General features: G+C 40.0%; 1 protein-coding gene across 6 annotated transcripts in view; it reads right to left on the bottom strand.

Moving 5' to 3' along the window:
* Positions 1 to 20,249, bottom strand: part of PPP1R9A (protein phosphatase 1 regulatory subunit 9A) — a 150,331-nt gene that overhangs the window by 13,369 nt on the left and 116,713 nt on the right. For 4 of the 6 annotated variants that reach the window (XM_063324865.1, XM_063324863.1, XM_063324866.1 and 1 more), the window contains exons 8-16: positions 19,017 to 19,070; positions 16,401 to 16,630; positions 14,912 to 15,008; positions 14,618 to 14,789; positions 8,729 to 8,886; positions 7,846 to 8,146; positions 3,661 to 3,748; positions 3,492 to 3,569; positions 187 to 385 (exon numbers count right to left, since the gene is read on the bottom strand). In XM_063324865.1, the coding sequence (XP_063180935.1) occupies positions 187 to 385; positions 3,492 to 3,569; positions 3,661 to 3,748; positions 7,846 to 8,146; positions 8,729 to 8,886; positions 14,618 to 14,789; positions 14,912 to 15,008; positions 16,401 to 16,630; positions 19,017 to 19,070 (1,377 nt within the window). The remainder of the gene's footprint in view (positions 1 to 186; positions 386 to 3,491; positions 3,570 to 3,660; positions 3,749 to 7,845; positions 8,147 to 8,728; positions 8,887 to 14,617; positions 14,790 to 14,911; positions 15,009 to 16,400; positions 16,631 to 19,016; positions 19,071 to 20,249) is intronic. The other 2 variants (XM_063324867.1, XM_063324868.1) reach the window with 1 other exon arrangement.

Raw genomic sequence — 20,249 nt, 5'->3', positions numbered from 1 at the left:
GTAAAAAGGTAGACTGTGGAATGGTACAATGACTGAGATGTTCTGTTTGGATGAGCTGTAACCGTACAATGAACACCATGCACTGTTTATTGTAGTAGTCACATATTGGCCTGTTCTTTTTCCAGAAACATGAAGCCAATTATGCCACTCAACACAGTGGGGATAAGGTAGTTTTTTATTTTCTACCTTCGACCCTTTTTTAGCTGGACTTATATTTTCAGAGGAAGGTTCAGTTGAGCTGGTGGGCGATGGCAGGTTGCTGGAAGGATTGGATCCCTTGCCACTCTCTCCGTACCATGTGAATGGTACACAGTGTGGGAGAGAGGAGGATCGCTCTGCTAAAGATTTAGTGTTTGACGATTTCTGCAGCATCTCTCTGACGGTCCTGTTTAAGAGAAAGGAGCAGGAATACATGTCAAGTTATAAAATTAGAGAAAACAAAATGCTACAGAGGCAGTTAATTGTAAAAAGAGTGACATTCCCTGTATCTGTGACTAAAGAACTGAGTGGCACGCAGCTGGCAGGGGCATGCCCGAAATGTCTTTTTCAGCAAGAGAAGAAAAAAAGGGGTTCTTTTGATTCTTTTTCTGACTCAAGCTCTCTCAGACAACATACAGCCAGCAAACGGAGACAGACGCCAGCTGAAAATGCCTGTACTCCCGCCATTCGGAAGTGACCCAGCTCCAGTCAAGAAGCCACATGGTGCGTTGGTGCATTTCTGAGCCCCAGTGGTATCTCAGCATGATAAAATAGACCAGACCCAGCACCGACCCAAGCGGGCTCCGGTTCCCAGAGAAGGTCTGGCTTGGATTTCGAGCACAGGCAGATGAATCAGGTGCGCCTGTATCCATCTATGGAGACATGCCTTTGTCACAACAGATAAATAACTATAGAGTATCATTATCTTGATTATAAATTTATTAAATATTAAATATATTAATATAAAAAAAAGAAAGAAATGCCTATGTGATATTATCAGCTTCTCTCTCTGTAGTAAAAGATTGCAGTGGATAATGTGATCAAGTCAAAGATAAGAGTTATTAAACAAAATGCCTAAATTATTTGCTAACTATATCATGCCAACAGCACAGTGTGTAAATTAAAAATAACTATGCGAAGTGTCTGCCTCAAAGAAGTTTTGCATTTGTCATAGTCTCATAGTATTTATATCAACATATATATTACTGTTTCAGAGCATTAAACTTCTACTGCTCTTAGCAGCCAGCAGTAAATTGCACGTATGTAAATCTCCCCTCAACTTCTGCCTTCTGGACAGCTTCTAAAATCATTATTAACCTAATCACTAGAGCTTTGTATATTGTGAAGCATCTTTTCTGCATGGATGAAACGGAGGTTGTCAAAGGGCCCCCGCCTGTGGAAGCAGAAGAATCCTCCCTCCCTTTAGCTACGTACAGAAAGGTGGATGCATCTGCCCCAGTCCTGTTCTCCTCTCTCATCCTCTCATCTTGCTCGAAAGTAGAAAGAAAAAACAAATGATGTTGCCTGAATCGCCTAGCTTCAGGCAGGAGAATATATGCTTCCTACTTAAATGGGGAATTTTTAATATATGTAACATTAGTGGTAATCTTAGGAAATAATTTAGGATTTTATTTACACATCCTGAGTGCTATTTTTGGGCAATGGCAAAATAATGCATGCAAAATCCTTCTGACAGCAGGATTAATTCTATAGCAATTGGTTGCTGTAATGGACATAATTATAACAGGATGCTGTCTTTCCTTCTTTCAAAGAGCTTATACAGCTTTGGACTGTAGAGAAAACGTCCTCACATTTCTTCTGAGGGAAATTCTTTGGAGTTAGTAACAAAGGAAGTGACAAAGAGTGTTTAAAAAGTTATACTAAAATAGTAACATTCCAGTTTACAGAAGCACAGTGAGAATTACAAATGCTTATGAATTTTGACTTTGGAAGCAGTATTAAACTTTGATGTTAGTAACTGTGTCCAAACTTAGAAATGTTAACAAACAATACAAATAACCGATTTATCGAATGGTCTAATAAGCGGCTGATCTCTCTACGCAGAGATCTGCTTTCTCTAAGGAAGACACCTATGGGGTCTCACAAACATCTCTTAACGTACTATGCTGCTATAAGGAACGTATCAAGTCTTTACAAACAAGTATACGCTAATTTCCCCCACCCTGCGGCATGGTCTTTAAATGCTACACGACGTTTAAATGCCCTGCTAAGGGCACGAGCTGCCTTGCAGCTACACAGTGGTGCAGAGGATTTGCTTTAACAAATCTCTCCCTGTCAGCAGGGCAATGCAGCGGTGAATACCACTAACCCCAAGGCATGCTGCAAGCTGACACGCCAGTGCAACAGGTTTTCTGACACTGCTGCCTACGATCACCGAAGATCCTGCCAGATATTTGCAGGATACAAATGCACAAACGTTAAGCTGAGACAGAACATTGTGCTTCAGCACAGTGTGCCTGAGGGAGTAAGTCAGAAGTCTAAGGTTTCTTTTGCTTTTCTGATTTTACGGAGCTACACAATATACTTGTCACTGGGGCTCCATACATTAGACTGTCAGCAAAACTCCACAAACGGCTACATACTGGTTTACCACCACAATGATTTTCTGAGCAGCATTCAAAGTTTGCTTTCTTCCAGTAGCTCTTTTATCATGTAGGTTTTCTTTTGCACTGCTTTATGTGCAGAGGGGTTTTGAGTTGCTATGTCCTTTCTAGACTTTTGGAACGTATTAAGTTTGCTTAGCACTCCTGACATTAACTTGTCTTTCATACCTGGAACAAAGTACCACCCCCCTGTACCTGTGATCTTGTCAGACTCATCCGTACATGAGGAGAGATCTTCAGTAAAAATATACACTAGCTTTTGCAAAGAAGATTGTTTCCTGCCATTTTGAACATTCATTTATTTATTCATAGTCCAGATGCTGGTGATGCGGTCTCATCAGATCTCACAAGGACTTCACGATTCCTTCCCTGAGAATTGGTGATGTGACAAACGCAGTCAGCAATTTGCCTATCTATTTTCAGCTTACGATGTTCATCTTCGGCAACAAACCCTTCTGAACGCATTCCTGATGGGGGTGCCGTGAAGCTGCAGTGAACAGCTGAACAGCTGCTCCCCATCCTCCCTCTGGGGGCTTTTTCGAAAAAATATGTGGAATTGTGTCAAGATTTCTGGTTCACGGGTATTATTAACTGACTGTGTGTGCATCCTGTAGGCCAGCTCTGATAACCTATTTCTGAAAATCCCATTAGTGGATGCAACAGTAGTAGTGATGCCACAATACTATAAGCCTCCAACTATTATACGTTTAGTCTTTAGATTATACGTTAGTCTTTCATTAGTTAAGAAATGTAGGTTTGTAAGCTCGAAGGTTATCTCAAAGCTTAACACTATTTCTATGAAGTCAGTGGGACTGTCAATGTTCCCATCTGCTGGGATGATTAGGTTTCTCCAATGTTTCTGGCATATCATTTCATTCAATGTCATACCTACTGCCGTAGGTCACCCTAATAGCGTCTTTCTCTTTCCTCTTCTTGCCCTTGTTTGAACTCCTTCTCAAGGGAGCCCTACAAGAATATTAGAAAACATCAGGCTATATCTTTGAAATTTTACTTTGTAAAAGTAATAAGTAAATAAGTATTTTAAAAAAATGCTTACCCGAGATCTGCAAGTTTTCGCTTTAGTTTTTCTGTATGCCCTATAGTAGGGCTAGTTGTTCTTCCTGCCTGAGAACATGTGGCACCATCTAGGATATATTTGTACACGGAAGAATGTACATTATTATTTTTAATTGCTACTGATAGCTATTCCACTTTCCATCCACAACAGTTTGTTATCTTTTCATAGTTAGATACACATACATGTACACGTGTGTGAGTACACAATTTAATCAGGTGAATTCTCATTTTTAAGAAGATAGTGTGAAGAGGAATAAAAATAAATAAATACTTTCAGAATTTGAAAATACACATGAGGAAGTCTTATTTTAATTGAAGAAAACTTAAAGTGAATTTTGGTTAAGTTTTAATGAATATGAAGTAAGTCGAACAACACAAAAGACTGTAAACATTACAGTGAATCCATTTTTAAACTCAGCAGTAGCTGCTTAAGTTTCCTTTTACAGAATTCATTTGGCATGTATGCTTTACTTCCAAAATGACTCCTGAAATACTTCCTTGAACTCTGGAGCCAAGGATACCTTTTATGATGGACACGCTAGGTAATAGTTAGCTTGAACATCTTTGTTAAAATAAACATTTAACTAGCAGTCCAACCATTTTGAATTTTTAAAAAAACCAATACATTAAAAGTAGCTTAGTTAACAAATTTGCCCTGAGACATCAACTGATTTTTGATCTCTCCTACAAACACTGTTAAAGCCTAAAGTGGAAACAGCCTGCAGTACCTATAAAGCCAAAACAATGAATCTGAGTCTGCAAAACATCCTGTGAAACCTATATGGAAGCTAAAAGAAAACACGCAGCAGTTGAATAATTCAGACACAGTTTCTCTGATTCCTAAACATAAAGACTGTCCCCAAATACTCTAGAGAGTCACAAATGAAGGTCAGTCATTCATGGCACTTGCAGTTCGGTGCGATGTGACTTCAGATGCACAGTGGTTTGTGGATTTCTCCTACTGTAGCTGACATAAATTAAGCCCTCAGAATTAACCCAAAACACCACAGCACTATCACAAGACAGTCAACTATGTGTACAGAACTTTGTATGTTGCTTTGTGGATAATATTTGGCCAAGTTTTCGTTCAAGTAAAAATTTCAATGCGCAACTGGTTCATAAATCCTGGGAAAAGCAGGAAAATAAGCCTCTTGCAATACCCACACTCTAAAAGCCAGACTGTTTTGTCCAGCACAAGTCATTACGTTAAAAAAAAACACCATTCAAGAACAACTGACAAGTAACCTCAGCCAAAAAGGCAAACAAAAAAAAAAGTAATATGAAGAATGACAAAAGCAAGGCCAAGTCCCCTGAGAAGAAATCCCTTCCCCGGGGAGGCTGAGGAGGACTTTCGGCAATGCACACTTTCATCAACCCTACTGTGCGCACTCCTCTCCTGCCTCCTCTTACGGTTCCTCTTTCACCTTCAATGCATACTTCTCATTTAACCACTGTCAAAACTGCCACTTTCAAGAATAAAAGTAGTAATTTTTATTTTCACACACTAGCTATTCGCAGGCAAGCAGAGCTTGGGGGCTAGGGTGGGTGTTTTTGAGAAACTTCTTAATGAAAGTAAACGAAACTATAAGGTACACTGCTTTTCTGGTGGGCAAATAATCAAAGCCTTTAATAGCTGGAAGTTTTGCTGCCATAGTAGAAGAAATTATCGGGAGAGCTCAGCAGGGACATATAGCAGCTCCCTGGTATGGCAAATTGCTGTTGGGGCTCTCGTATCACTATGCTTCCACTCGGATACAGGTTGGCCAAGCCAGGGCCCTCTGAATACTACTGGTGTGGAAAAGAGTCATGCTGGCTATTGGATACAGTGGAAGATGGATGGGCTAGGTCCCAAAATCAGCTTCAGTGGCAGAGTAGATTTGCATCTACATGGTCTAGCACATATGGAGGTAGGCAGTGGCAGGCACACGGCAGTGGCCACGAACCAGGGATACAAGTGCCTTGCCTGGGCAGGAGGGGACTTTGACCAGCCTGCACGGGGGTATCTTCTTGTAGTTCTTCAGAGAGGGTGAGGGAGAGCAGGTTCCTCAGAATAAATCACACAGAAGCTGTTTAATCCATCACTTATGGCCTCAAGGAGCTGGTATAAGTAATCTGTGGCTGATCTGTGGCTGATGGATGCGAAAGGAGACTAAACCTAACTTTCTTCCCCAAGGTCACAAAACAGTTGCAGCCACCTCACATCAGCGCAGTATTGCCCACAGGGGTCACCTCAGCTGCCTTGTCAAAGGATGCTGTTGCGCAAACCAGGCAGAACTGAAGAAAATAAAGTAATCACACACATACATGAAAAAGTTGTGCTTAAAAGAGGAAGATGCAAAATGTCTCATCATTTTGCAACGAAACTGCTCTCATGCCTCTTCAGCTCTTCCCACAACACTGCAGGATCTCATAAGAAAAAAAAGACAAGTGTGAGTTTGCTAATGCTGGCTGTTGCTAATGAGAGACTAATCAATAGACACAGATGTGCCCACAGATGTGCTTTCTTTCCATCTCTAAAAAAACTCTACCCAAACACACTGAACAAATACAATGGCCCTTTTTATTTTCTGAAATGTTAGAGTTTGACAGCCAAATTACTCATCAATTAAAATAGTATCACTACAACACTTGTTGCCAAACAACTGCTTTAGGATCTTTCTTTTTTGTAGGACATATTAAATGCAATTTTTTCCATTTGAAACTAAATTGCTCTGGTTTACTTTTCATGTACTCATCAGAATTTGGATACACCCAAAAGCACTTGTTGTGTACCTAACGGTCACAGTGGGGAAGGCATGACACCAATATTTAGACAGAGATTAATTTTCAAACCTAAACTGGAAATAGCGACACAGTGGGTAGAATATAACACTCCATTCCTTATACTACATGGCTAGTCTCCACTGAATTTCTATCAAGATATTTTTCATACATCTGTCAGAAATGCAGGATTTACAACTTCGCTGATAAACCAATGATTCACTCAAGCTGAAGTACGAGTTTGGAAAGTCACATTCTTATGTTCACACCCTTATTTTTACTTGAAAAGCTCAAATATTGAATTTAACTGATTCATTAACAATTACACATTTAGAAACCATACAGCTAGACTAGCGATTTCAGGACCCATGTAAAAATGCCAGCATGTATTAAGCTATCCTAAATTCAACAAAACTTAATTAACCTGTCTTTTAGGAATCTGTGTGAAAGCCCTGTATGAACTAAAAATAGGTTGTAAATCAGTGGCAAGACTTTTCAGACACACAAACAAAAATCCTCAACAAATTGTTCTTTTCAGTTAATTTAAGTAAGCCAAAGTCTGTTATGAACCTATCCAGTCCTATTCCTGCAGTCCTCCCTTATAAACAGTTTTTACCACTGTTTTGTATTATGCGACAGTTAGAGAACGCAAGGTGCATAGCTAAGAATGCTGAAGTTGTGTAAAATGCTAACTTTGACTTCACAAGGCATCTGAAAAGGAGGGCTCAGTATTCTGTGCCATGTTGTGCTGTTAATGCATTTAATAAACTGGGATCTGAGACATGTACCTGAGCTAGGTGTATTTGCATCTTTTTTTATCCAGATTACATTTAAAGAATCTGAATTAAATAAATAACAATGTGGCCAACCTCCCCAACAAAGTACTTGGTATTTTTTTCTGTAAATGACGAGCCTCCAGACACTAACCTCATGTTTAATCAAGACTATGCCGCCTCTCAGCAATTAAAAGCTACAATCTGTTATTCTTGCTTTACACTCCTTTCCCCACCCTCCAAAAAAAGCATCTAGCAGTGCCAAAACCACATAATTTGAGTAAGTACACTGTGTTAAGCATGTTTCTAATAAAGAAATGTCCCAAGGTCCAATAATTTTGGTTTTTTAAAACAAAATACAACATTTTCTTAAAGGAAACCTCCCCCTAGCATTTTCAGTGAGTTCTAAGAAAGAAAAAAAAAGAAAAGAAGCAGTTCCCCATCTCATTTTAAACTTTATCCGTTACTTATACCACCTGACAAGGTCATTTGTAATTTTTTTACTTCCAGGTAGACAAAAGAAGTTATAAGCTGATGCCCTTCTAGTTGCTAAGGTCCTACTATACAACAAAAGTTCATGAAGTAGACGTGAGCAAAATGATGCATCAATTTGTTGTAAAAAATAGTAATACCTTTATCCTGTAATATATTCCTGCCAGCCGGGCGATGCAAAGGAGATGCTTCAGAGCTGTTCCCAGATTTTGAAGGAGAGGAAAGCGGGGTGTCTCCCCGAGCGTGCGGGGAAAGGACACCTCCTTTGTGGTGCTGTCCTTCTTCTTGGTTGTCAGTTAGGTTGTCAAGTGAGATTGCTGCACTGCTAGCCACGGGGGAGAGGGAGGAAGCACCAGAATCTGATGCTGGTGAGGATGCTCTCATGCATAAGGGCAGTGGTGATTTTGAAATGTGCATGGGACTACTGTAACTGTTTGATGGCTGTTGGTATAAGAGATTATAAAGCAGGTTATACCATTTAGTAACCAATCAGAGCAAGGTTTACTTTGAACATGCAATTCTTTTATTCATTCATTTTATTCATTTATTCTTTATTTAGTCTTCTATTTGTAGGAAACGCTTTAGCAATTCATGCCATTACCTTTTGATACCACACACAGTGTTGTTTATTGGTATTTGCTTTCAGACGGAAGTCAGCATAGGACAAAACAATGAGTGAATATCATATCAATTGTGTTAACAAATTAACAGATACAGAAATGCATGATTCAAGTTCCTTTCACCTCCTGCATAAATGAAGGGACCCACTTTGCATTATAAAGGACACATAACTCAGAAAGCCCAGGACTCCTGTTAAAAAAAAAACACAACAAAAACCAAAAACCAGGTCTCAAAGGAGACTGGACATGCACATCACTCAAGGACATTCATAGCATACTGGCCACAGAAGAATAAATACTGCCTGTGCTACAATGAAAGGACAAAGACAGAGGACGAAATGACTTACAGGGGCAATCTAGCTCTCCACAGGAAGCCTAAAAGAGAGGGTAGAGTCCTCCTCACCTTTCGCTCAAGGCTGTCCTCTCCGTCAGTTGAACTGATGCTATCATACAACCTTGTTCTAGAAGGCCTCTGCCGCTTGTTCTTCACTGAAAGCTGAGCTCGAGTCTTCAGAGCTTTAGAGTCCAGTCTCTCTGTTTCTGGCACGGCTTCATTGAAATCTGTATGGAAACATGATTTGAAGCTATTTAACAGAAGAATCTTTCACTACTTTTTCCTAAGGCGGGACCTGCAATTGTGAGTACATGCACTTTTCATGTTTTACTTGTACCTGTATCTTCATAACTGTTAAAGTACATGTGCAAAAAAAAGGTTATTTGCATAAACCATTAACAAGTTGATCTGTAAAGATCCAGTAAGCACGTAGCAAAGAATCCACTGCAAATACATAAAATTTCAACATATGGGTCCCACTGTTACATGAAGGACCACGCAAAACCAGCTGCACTAGCCCAGAAACCACGTCCACTTAGACTCCCTCAGAGGGACTTGCATTTGCTTGGCCTGCAGAGAGTTCTCCTCCACCAGGGCATAAAGCAAAGCAACCCTCATCTCACTGCTCTTTGGCTGACATTTCTCAGCATTTGGATGAAAATGCCAATTTAGACACAGGGGACTAATCAATTTATCCCCAGTTCTGCCCTGTTAAGCCACTTGAGGAGGAGGGACTGGACTGCTTGTTACTCCTCCCTTGCCTCATTGTCCTCAGAACCATTATCTCCTCTTGTAGATTCTTCTCTCTTTTATTCAAAGTTCCTTCAAACTCTTAACATTTACATAAACTCAGGTAAACTTAAGTAAAACATCTCTGCCGCACCAACCATTGTGGTCCCCTCCCAAACAGACTGATATGAGTGACCTCACACAAATTCAGCCTTGCCTGACTTGCACTTGGATCACATTAGAAGACACTCCGCCAAGCCCCTTTCCTTAAGCAGGTGCCTAGCGGACGCGATCGTTACTGTGATTGTCACCATCTACTGCAGTTGCCTGGTTTCAGCTTTCCGACAGCAACACGTTTTGGCAAAACCATTAGCAAGGTAGTGTTACGGCTTTGCAGGGAGAACCCACGAGTGCTGAAAGAAATTTTCACTGCAACCAGCTGTCAGTGATGTTGCATAAAGTTTATCATGACAGTGGAAATGAAATGAAATTAATCCATCCAGAAGGTCCATGACAGGCACTCTGAAACACAGATGTTCAAGGCAGGAATGGGAGGGCTGTGATCTGCGCAAGGGTGAAGGGACTCTGGTTCTCCCTGATTAGAAAAATGACTACATTGTGTGGAGCGGGACATGGACTGTTCGATCTGTCATTATCCTGATCTAATAGCTCAAAAACTCTCTGAGAGATTTGCAGTAAGGCAGCAGTAATTATCCCAACAAAACCCAATGAAGAGTCACCAGAAGATCTGGGTGAAAGCCAGGAGATGTACTCTGCTCTCCCACTTCTTAACTCTAAAAAGTTTCTGTATTTTCTGAACATATGGGGTTTGTGCAGATGTTGTCTTCTACCATATGTACTTTAAAATAACAAAATGGAAAAAAACCCCAAAGCCCAGTGTCGCATTACTTTTATATGCCATCAAAAAAGACCTGGACACTGTCACTCTCGTGCTTACTCACTGTTGTCTTTGTACATGGAACTTTGTGCTGGAAAAATCATGAAAACATATTTCTTTGGTTTTGATGGGAAAGTGTTTCAGATCTTTCCCCTTTCACCCACTGCCCAAACACCGTTATGTGAGACATGAAAACTGGAGAAATATTTCATATGAATACTATTTTCATATGAAATTTCAATATTTCAATATTTCATATGAAAACTAGAACAATGAAACCATCTTACCTGCCTAGTTTCAAAGCCACCCTACTCCTGCGTGTCGCGTGAGCCAAGTATACTAAACACTTCATACATGGCTTGCCTCTACAAATAGAGCTAACATAACTGCACTTTTCTTAGCTATCAATCATCCACTCAAATGAAATCTGAGTATTTCAGCAAATTTAACATTTTACAAAGCTGCAATCAATAAGACGAAACACATTTTAAAAGATGTTTTTGCATTTTGCACCAGACAAGGTGTAAAGTGATTCTTTATGGTTTTAACTTTTTTTGCTTTTACGCAATCCTCATAGTACAAATCAAACAAGAATGAAAACAGAATCTGTTAAATTTATTTACTTGTCTAAGTACTGCATTCATAACACACTAATTAATTAGAAGCCAATCTTAAAGCTTGTTGCTTTAAACAAATATAATTGGAGACATCTTAGCCTCACTGAAGCCAACGTAGAAACTCTGACCAACTTGAGCAAAGCTGAAATTTTTCCCATTGCTTTCCATCGCATCCTGACCCTGTCTCAGGGAACGTGTTTTCACCAAGGACGGAACCGACTCAGCGACTTACCACCACCACCAAAACAGAATCACAGAATCTTCATGGTTGGAAAGGACCCTTAAGATCATCGAGTCCAACCAAACAACCTACAATCTCTGCCCTTCAGAGCATGCCCTGAAGTGCCACATCTAGACGTTTCTTAAACACCTCTAGGGATGGTGACTCCACCACCTCCCTGGGCAGGCTGTTCCAGGGCCTGACCACTCTTTCAGTAAAGTAATTCTTCCTAATATCTAATCTAAACCTCCCCTGCCGCAACTTCAGAACATTTCCTCTGGTCCTGTCATTATTCACCTGGGAAAAGAGGCCAACACCCCCCTCTCTCCAACCTCCTTCAGGTAGTTGTAGAGGGCAATGAGGTCTCCCCTCAGCCTCCTCTTCTCCAAGCTAAACATGCCCAGCTCCCTCAGCCTCTCCTCATGTGACCTGGTCTCCAGACCCCTCACCAGCCTGGTAGCTCTCCTCTGGACACACTCCAGCACTTCAATGTCCCTCTTGTACAGAGAGGTCTTGCTCTCCCTCCTGCTGTCCCAACCCTTGGCTCTGAGTGACACCATCCTGTTCCTGCCCCTCCTTGGATTTGGACTGCAGCTTGCTGATTCAAATGATTGACCTTTCAGAAACTACCCAATTTAAGTCTGATACTCCACCCTCTTCCCCTCTTAGATCAGTCTTCTGAAGTTTCAGTGAATCAGAATGGGCACAGAAATGTGTTTAAGTTCTGGAACAGGGCAATGGAAGAGGCAGAACCAGGCAGATGTACAAAGCCATGGATGGTGTAGAGTCTCCCATTTCAACAGTAATGATCCGTCAGTCCAGCTCAAAGTAACTCTGGAAATCAGAGCCACGTGTTGAGTTAGCATGTCAGTAAATAACTGAGGGGTAAGACTCATTCAAACTCATTTTTATTTTTGCAGATTTATGTTGTCTTAAAGCACTGCAAAGACTTCCAGTACCATGTTTTGTTCTTCTTCTTTGTGTAAGAGAGAAACTCTACATACAGATGGCACTACAGAATCATTAGCATTGTCTGACTCATAATTATGCTTCCACCATAAGTACTTGATAGGATAACTGCACATTGCCATGACTTGAACTGCTTAGATTTGTTCTTTCAGGCGTGTGCGCTACCATACATCCCTTCCTTTCACTGCTGAAATTATGCAAACTATTGACATAGCACTGCAAACATTTATTCACTTAAGTGGTCGTATTGGCCTTGTTTAAGCAAAGTACCACCTGGGCCTGGAGTCTCCTGCTCCCCCCACCCCAGAGCTGGGCTGCTCGCACTCAACGGCAGCTCTCTGTTGCGCTTGCAGGTACCTAACCGTGGTTCAGCCTGCAAAGAAAGAGCTCACACAGCATCAGTGAGGGCTCCTTCCTCATCAGAGGATGCATTTAAGCTGGGCCTCACCACCATGAACTTGCCCGGGCTCCAGGCTGACCCTGGTTTCCACCACTGGACCTGCCCTGCTCACCACACTTGGGTGCAGGAGGACTGGGGTGCTGTCGGGTGGTCTCTGCCCCTGCCACACATGCTGTCACCCTCTGTCCCAGCTCCCTCTTCCACAGAGCAATGCTGGCCCTCGCTGCTCCCTGCCACAAACACACACCCCATGTGTTTGTCCAGGAATCTCCCAACACACTGGGGACCCTGATAAATCTCTCACATAAAAGTCATAACAGGTTTTATTTTGCTCTTGGAGACGATGTAATTAGACTTTCTTTCAGCAGGCATTGAACCACTTGACTCCAGTGGGCTTCTATCTGAATTATTTCAGTACCACTGTGGAGCAGGAGAGTTAGGCTGTCCTCCCACTGTTTTTTCATTACACCGGCTGATAGATTTCAAAATCTCCTTCTGTGAACTGATGCATCCCTGGGTATCCCAAGGCACCCAGAAAGTATAGTCATCAAAATAGCTTGAACAGGTATTTGCACAGAGATGAGCAAATACTGTCAAAAGTCGGCATCAGCACTGAACTGTTTAGATTTCAAACCACTAACCCCTTCCAGTAAATAGTTTGATACCCTACTGCAGTTCAAGACCACTAAACCAGAAGGCTACAATGCACTTTATCTATTTTTCTGGACTCTCAGAATAAGCCATAGATTTGTAAAAGAAACACAATCCTCAGGCTTCTAGTATTCCTCTGCAAAGCAAAGAAGAACTCTGTGGGCCATACTGGTTTTGATGTTCTGACTTCCACTGATGTTACTGGCAGCCCCTCAAACTCAGGATGAGGTTATGTTACAGCCTGAGGAGTCGAACAGTCTGGAATGATGCTAAACTCAGCCAGAGCACCTGCCGCAGCAGGGACGGCTCTGCTCGTATGTACGCGACTGTCAAATGGCATCCATGAGTTCTTCCCAAATCTACTGTCACGCAAGAATGTGATAAACACCTCAGATGACATTGAAGCAAAAACCATACTTAGTATCATTTTAATTAAAATATGTATTTTTACATATAGTGATTTTTTGAGGGAAGACGGACCTGCAAACTGCAGAATAAAAATTACCACATGTGGCTTCATACACGCAGTCCAACTCCACAAACCTAATGCTGAGGCTCGAGAAGTGTGTGTTGTATTTGCCAAATAAAATCCAGAAAAATTATTTTCCAAGGTGGTGGACCTAAAATTGGCTTTAATTCTGCCTATACTTCAAAAGTGAGGAGCCACTTGCAATTACAGAACTTTAACTAAAGGTATGGGAGTTATCTGTATATTTTCACTGGCACAATGTGAAAAATGGGAATTACCTTTTCTATGCAAAACAAGTAAAGGTTACAGCCACCACGCTGACAGCACCTCTCCAGATCTCAGTGTTGCCACAAATTGTTTTGGCTCCTTGGTAATGTAGAACAAAGTCTTACAAGCCTTATGCTGTAAATCAGGCTGTGCTATAGTTGAATAAGATGTTTAATTAATTCGCTAGTAAAGAATTTGCATTTTATTCACAAAAGGCTCCACGCTGAGAAATGGTGAGTACCACCTACATGGTTCCTTTTCATGTGTGTACCAAGGTGGGATCAGAATCCGCAGAAATCCATTCAAAAAGTAGATTTGGTTTTCTCATTGGTTTTCTCGTTCCGGTAACTTTGTTCTTGTTTGATCTTTGGCGTTTGGGAAATTAAGGACAGATTTAGGAACGTGGGAGAAAACACAATTTTCTCCTACTTTATTAACATAACAGAAGCATCGAATTAAGCCTAAATGTTGATAGCATCCCACTGACAGCTTTAAGAAATCAGTAATGATCTTTGCTTCATTAGCACTTACTTCCATTTCTTTCATATACAATGTACAGCTATTCTGGGACTCTGTATTAGCATTATTTGGTATAACTCTGATACAGTTGCCATTAGATACTGAGTTTCAGAAAAATAACAACATCTCTGCATTACTAATGGCTTCTTTTAAATCCTAAACGATAACCATCCTATTTACATACATATTAATAGGAGTTATGGTTTGGTTCAAACAAACCTTGACTTAAGCCATCCAGACAGGACACTTGCTTAGTATCTAGGTTTTCCACTGGATCTCCTCTAGAGACTTCTCCAAAAGATGTCTGCCTTTCAAAAATGTTGTTGTTATTGTTCACCTGGCTCCCGTTTTGCTTCATTAGCCTGAAAACTTCTGCTTCCAAGTCTCGTATCTGAAAGAAATACAACACAGTGTTACCCATAACACACACGCTCATCTATAAGATATGGTTTTCTTCCAGAATATCAGACGGAATTGTCTCATTCTTCAAATATGAGAGTAAATACTACTCACACGAGCTTGTAAGCCTTGAACCTCTACCAGGTGGGCTTTCTCCAAATCTTCTATTTTCTTTCGTTCAGCTTCCTGGCGTTTGATGAAGTCAAGTTCTCTTAGGGAAAAAAAGATGTATTTGCTGTCATCAAAGCAATTAGATTCAAACAGAAAGTAAAATGTCCTGACATATCTCCAGCTAGGCATCAGAAAAATCTCTCCTTAACAAATATTTTATTACTAGCCTAGTAAGAAGTATGAAACTGCAATTAGGACAGACTTAGTCTGAGTGAAGATGCTAGGTGAAGATATAAAAATGGTAAGAGGAATTTATCTGAAGAAAAAACCACCTCATTTGTTCTAATTGATAATCAAAACAGTTAAAGTAATTTTTTCATAATCTGTACTTAAAATGAAAACAACATTAGCCTAGTTTATGCTGTGTTCTGTTGTAGGAAATGGAGCAAAATCTCTGTTTTCTTAGAGTATGACCACGCTCCTTCACAGAAAGGACATCCCTAAGTTTCCAGGTACAAATCTGATTTTCTAGTAAGCTCTAAGGAAATCTGTTAGGTGATGTTAGGAGTCTGAGATAGTTAAAACCAACTGACTAGATGTTTTACTAATGTAAATCAGAATAACAACAGAAAGGCTATCCAAGCTCGTTCTAGATATTTTCCCTATTTCTTTTTATTTTGAAAATCTAAGGCATTTGTGATGGAAAGCATACAAGATGCCAGCTCGTTCTGGAACAGTCATGAAATTCCAAGATGGGTAATGACATTTTGACTATCTAAACCCCTTTTTAATGGGACAGGATATTCGCTTCTGCACTCCCAGTTGTCACTTGATATCGCTGCATGTTTTTGAGTTTTCTTCTTTAAATGAGTATATTTCAGCAGAAAATGAAAAAACTGCTGCAAAAAAAAAGAATGGAAGCTGTTCTAGAAACATAAGATGCTATTATTCTTCCTAGCCATCAGGGAGAGGGGACCACATGAAACAGAGGGGGCCAGGTAATCATCAGTTAGCTCAACTCAGCTCAAACATTCTTGGCATCTACAACAAGAAGAAAAATAACATGTGAAATGTAACAAAACAATTTTGGTTTTGATGTTACATTAGTAAACAGCAGGAGTGAATCCAGCTGACACGATACCAATATAAATCACTGCAAACCTTGCCAACCAAATGCTTTGTTATGATTGCTCTTGGTTGTTCCTAATCACATTGAGCTATCTAGTCATTCTGAAAAGTTCCAAATTGGAATACTACAGACTAAGTCTTTATTTAGTTATAGTATTATTTTTCAACAATATTAAACTAATACTTGACTACTACTAACATTTTTCCATAATAAAGAGCCTGTGTTTTTCACAAAAAAAAAAGAGTGAAAAATAGTGTTTACCTTACAGGTGTTTAATAGTGGATTTCACATTTCAAAACATATCACATATATGTTTCCTATCTGGCCACTAAGTCATTTGCTGTGCCTGGCGTAGCTGCTTACTTTTGCTGAAAATCCTTGATTAATTTCTTTGCCTTGTTATATTTCTTCTCCAGAGCCTGATACTGGCTTTGCGTCTCCTTGAGGTGCTCATTCACCGTGTGACACAGGGTTTGTGCCTCAATCCAATAACTCTCTAATTTCATCATCCTTTCCTTGTTCTCCTCAATGTTCTGCTGGAGTTGGGTCTTCTCCAATTCCCACCTCACCTTCTCATTCTCAGCAGCCTGCAGCTGAACGAAAGAGTGGAGATGCCAGTCAGTAAAAAGGCACACAGTGCAGCCTACTCGTTTAGGATGAATTCAAACAACATGAATAGCGAAAATCAGTGAATTAATAGCTATAAAAGAGCAAAGACAAAGAACACAGGCTGGTACATACATTATTATTCCTTATAAAACGAAGTAGAACATTTGCTCTGTGCAGCCAGTGCAGCCTCTGTGCTTCCCTGGGATAACCAACATGCTTTAAAAATGCCAATAGCGGAGCATTCAGGCAAACTGCAGGGTTGATCAGTCAGCACTGGGGATGCATTTTGCTCTATGCACCTGACTCGGGTGTTAGAAAGCATTCAGACACTTTCAAAAACTGAGAAATTTCTTATTTTAGGGGGAATCCAATCTCCAGGTTCTCTATTCAATTTAAGAACAATTTAGAGAACAATAGGAAAAAAACCCCTGCATCTAATCTAACTGTCTGCTTTTTAACCCAAATTAGAAGATCTATTGAATTCTTACAATGTCTGTTTTCATGGCATAATCTTGCTTAATCTAGAAAGCCAAACAAAAGAGGTTGGAGCATAATTCAAAATTTAACATTGGGCCATGACCTAGAATCTTTTTTCATTTAAGCGAGCACAGAGTTTTGCATCCAATACTGAAACTATGCCAGAACTATTAAAAGGACAAAGAAAACCTGTTATAAATATATTACTCGTTTTCTTTAAACTTGCTTACTGAATTGTAAGGAGCTAATACGAAAAGAAAAATATGCCCTTGCTGTTGAAAATTTCAGGTGCTAATTCTGCCAAACACATCAGCCCCTCTTAACTCTCCGACCAGTGCAGTTCCACTGCGAGTTCCACTACTTGGCACCGATGAAGCCCGATGACTTCTTCCAAGTGACCTTAGAGAAGTCCCAATTTTACGGTCGAGTTTTTAATAAACCTTATCTCCTTTGCTAGTTTTTTTGTTAGATGTAGTTTTTGCGTTAGGCTTCTCACTTCCCGGCTGAAGCTAGCTGCTGGTTTCAGTGTTTGGTGCTGGGTAAGGGGGGAGTTGCCAACAGCTTGTATATTTTAGCTCCCAGAATTTACAGAAAACAAAAAATGCCTTCCCATCCCTGTTTACTTATCAAGACTGTTTAATTTGCTCTAGGCCGTTCTGCTAGCATCATGGATGATACACGCGTAAAGAAAATAACTTGTTTGCAGTTTTATTAGTAATATACCTAAACTAGCCTAAAATGTTCTTCAGCTCTATTCAAAACACTAGGTGAAGAAGTCCAACACAAAAAGGCACATTAACCCTAATTTTCCGAATGGATTTGCACAGATGAGTGTTTACACCCAAGCGTCATTGCCATTAAGTCAATGGGGCTCGGCACAATCCCAAGGGACTGACCACGCATCTCCGATTGCTGGATTGGAACCAGAAAACCAGAGTGAGAAAAGATTTCTGACTTTCCTGAACTGAAACAGGACAACAGAAATTGTCCTCGCAGAAAACAGTTACACTTTGAATTTGCTTTTAACAGGAATTTATTCAGATTTGATCAACACTATGCAAACTACACGGTGAGTGCAAATAGTTCCTAGAAAGAATAAACTAAAATCTAAATCTTTTTCTGAAGTAAAATCTTCTCTTTGTCTTTTTTTAATTTCCTTTATAATGCACTCAAACTCAAAGAGAAGGATGTTATTATAAAAACTAAAATTACTGAAGAACTGAATTATCAGCTAGGTTTGAACTAGGTTATCCTAGTACAAAAAACACAATTTCTTTTTATTGCTATAGTAAACTCAATCTAACAAATAGCAACTGATTGTGAGATAGTATTTTCTGTTAAACTGGTAAGCTTTTTGCTTTCTAGAGTATCTTTTAAAAAGAACTGCAGCAATATGAAACAGCTCTTTTTCTTCCGTATATAAAAAAGTAATTTTTAATAAATACCTTTAAATAAATGAGGTTTTTTTACAAAAAAAAAAAGAGTCAAAAAAAGGAACCAACATAAACAGGATACTTTAACATCACTGGTAAATAAAAATGGTACTTTGTCTTGAATATTCAATGCAAATATATTTTAAAAACCTGAGAAAATGCATTAGAATTGTAAAGCTAGAAATCTGCCATTTAGTCATTATGATACCCCGTAAAATGTATGTTTAATTGAAGGTACACAAGTTGGCAGTTTCTCTTAATAGCAGCACTTACGATTTTACTTGAAACTTTGAATAGAGAATATACACCAAGACAAGATCTAGCTGAGCCACTGTGCTTCTTAATCAGCCTTTAATAAGGACGTTGACTTCTCCACCCACATAAAGATACATGTCTTCAGATCTGATTTTGCATGAGAGAGGAAAAAAATGGCATGTATTAACCGTATATTGATTCTTACCTTTGTCTTCAGCTTCTGAATTTCAGCTTCTGTAACTGCATGTTTGATTTGCAACTAAAATTGAAAATATAAAATAAACAAGTGAAGTCACAGAGAGTACTCCAGTGTTTTTAAAGCCTGTGCTGCAAGTTGAATACCTTATTACACAGCAGAAGGCCTTGAAGAGTGCTGCAGTGCAGTAGATTGTAAATTAAAATGTCTAGCTTGCAAAATGACTCAGTCTGTGCAACCTAATTAAAGATAGGATGCCGTCTAACCACTCATAATTTCAAATCAGAACATCCAATCTGTTTAGCAAAACCAAATGTCTTATGCTTTTTTTTTTTTTAAAAAAAAAGATGTTATCCTGCTGGGCTTTGCTCTTCTCTGATGTGAACGTGAAATACGTCCCAGTGCTGTCAGAAAGTCCCACTGCATTGATTAAAGCAGGCATGTTACAAAAAAGCAAATACGGAAACAAGTGATTTAACAACTCAAGAAGCCAGGAAAACCTTGAGGGGAGATTCCACACATTTATTTCATGCAAGCAAAAGGGTAAATTGATGCTATCCTTCTCCACCATCAGCTGGAGTTATTCTGCCCAAGCTAGCTAATCTCGATTGAGAACAGTTACACGGGGAAACTGTAAAAAAACAGGAAACGACATTCAGGCACACAAAATGATTGCAAGTAGATTACCAGCGCAAGCAGTGTGCTAAAGGCTGTAGTTATATCACCAAGCAGCGTGCCACAGTAACAGTGCATCTGGGCAGTGAAAGGGGGGCTGCTGAGGACCTGGCATCCACCTGCCCACTTTCCAAGGGGATTTCTTTTGGACTACATTCGTCTGATCTGCAGAGTGAATATTCAGTAGCTCTTCTGAGTGTATTAGGCAGCATCCTGAAACATCTTTAGTTTCACCCCAAAGGTCTGCTATTCGCAGGTTCCAAGAACACGCTGAAGTCCGAATCAAACCGCAGCTTCAACAGCACAACGCCAATCCAAATGGAAACGATCACGCACGTGCACCCCATAGTGGTCTGCACCCCAATCCCTCCCGCAGGCAGCACGTACAAACTTCTGTCAGGCCCCAAAACCTTAAAACTAAAGCACTGTTTAATCTGTATCAGTGACTTGTGTGTGTTGAGTTGAGGGCAAGGGCAAAACCTGAATTACAGCCTGCATTGGCACTGCAGTGGAAACAAAGCCTTTGTCCATTATTTATGAATACCAGGAACAGTTACGGAAACGCAT

Source organism: Chroicocephalus ridibundus, chromosome 2, assembly GCF_963924245.1.
Source record: "Chroicocephalus ridibundus chromosome 2, bChrRid1.1, whole genome shotgun sequence".
NCBI lineage: Eukaryota > Metazoa > Chordata > Aves > Charadriiformes > Laridae > Chroicocephalus > Chroicocephalus ridibundus.
The sequence above is the reverse complement of the archived record's forward strand: the minus strand, read 5'-3'. Positions and strand labels throughout refer to the sequence as shown.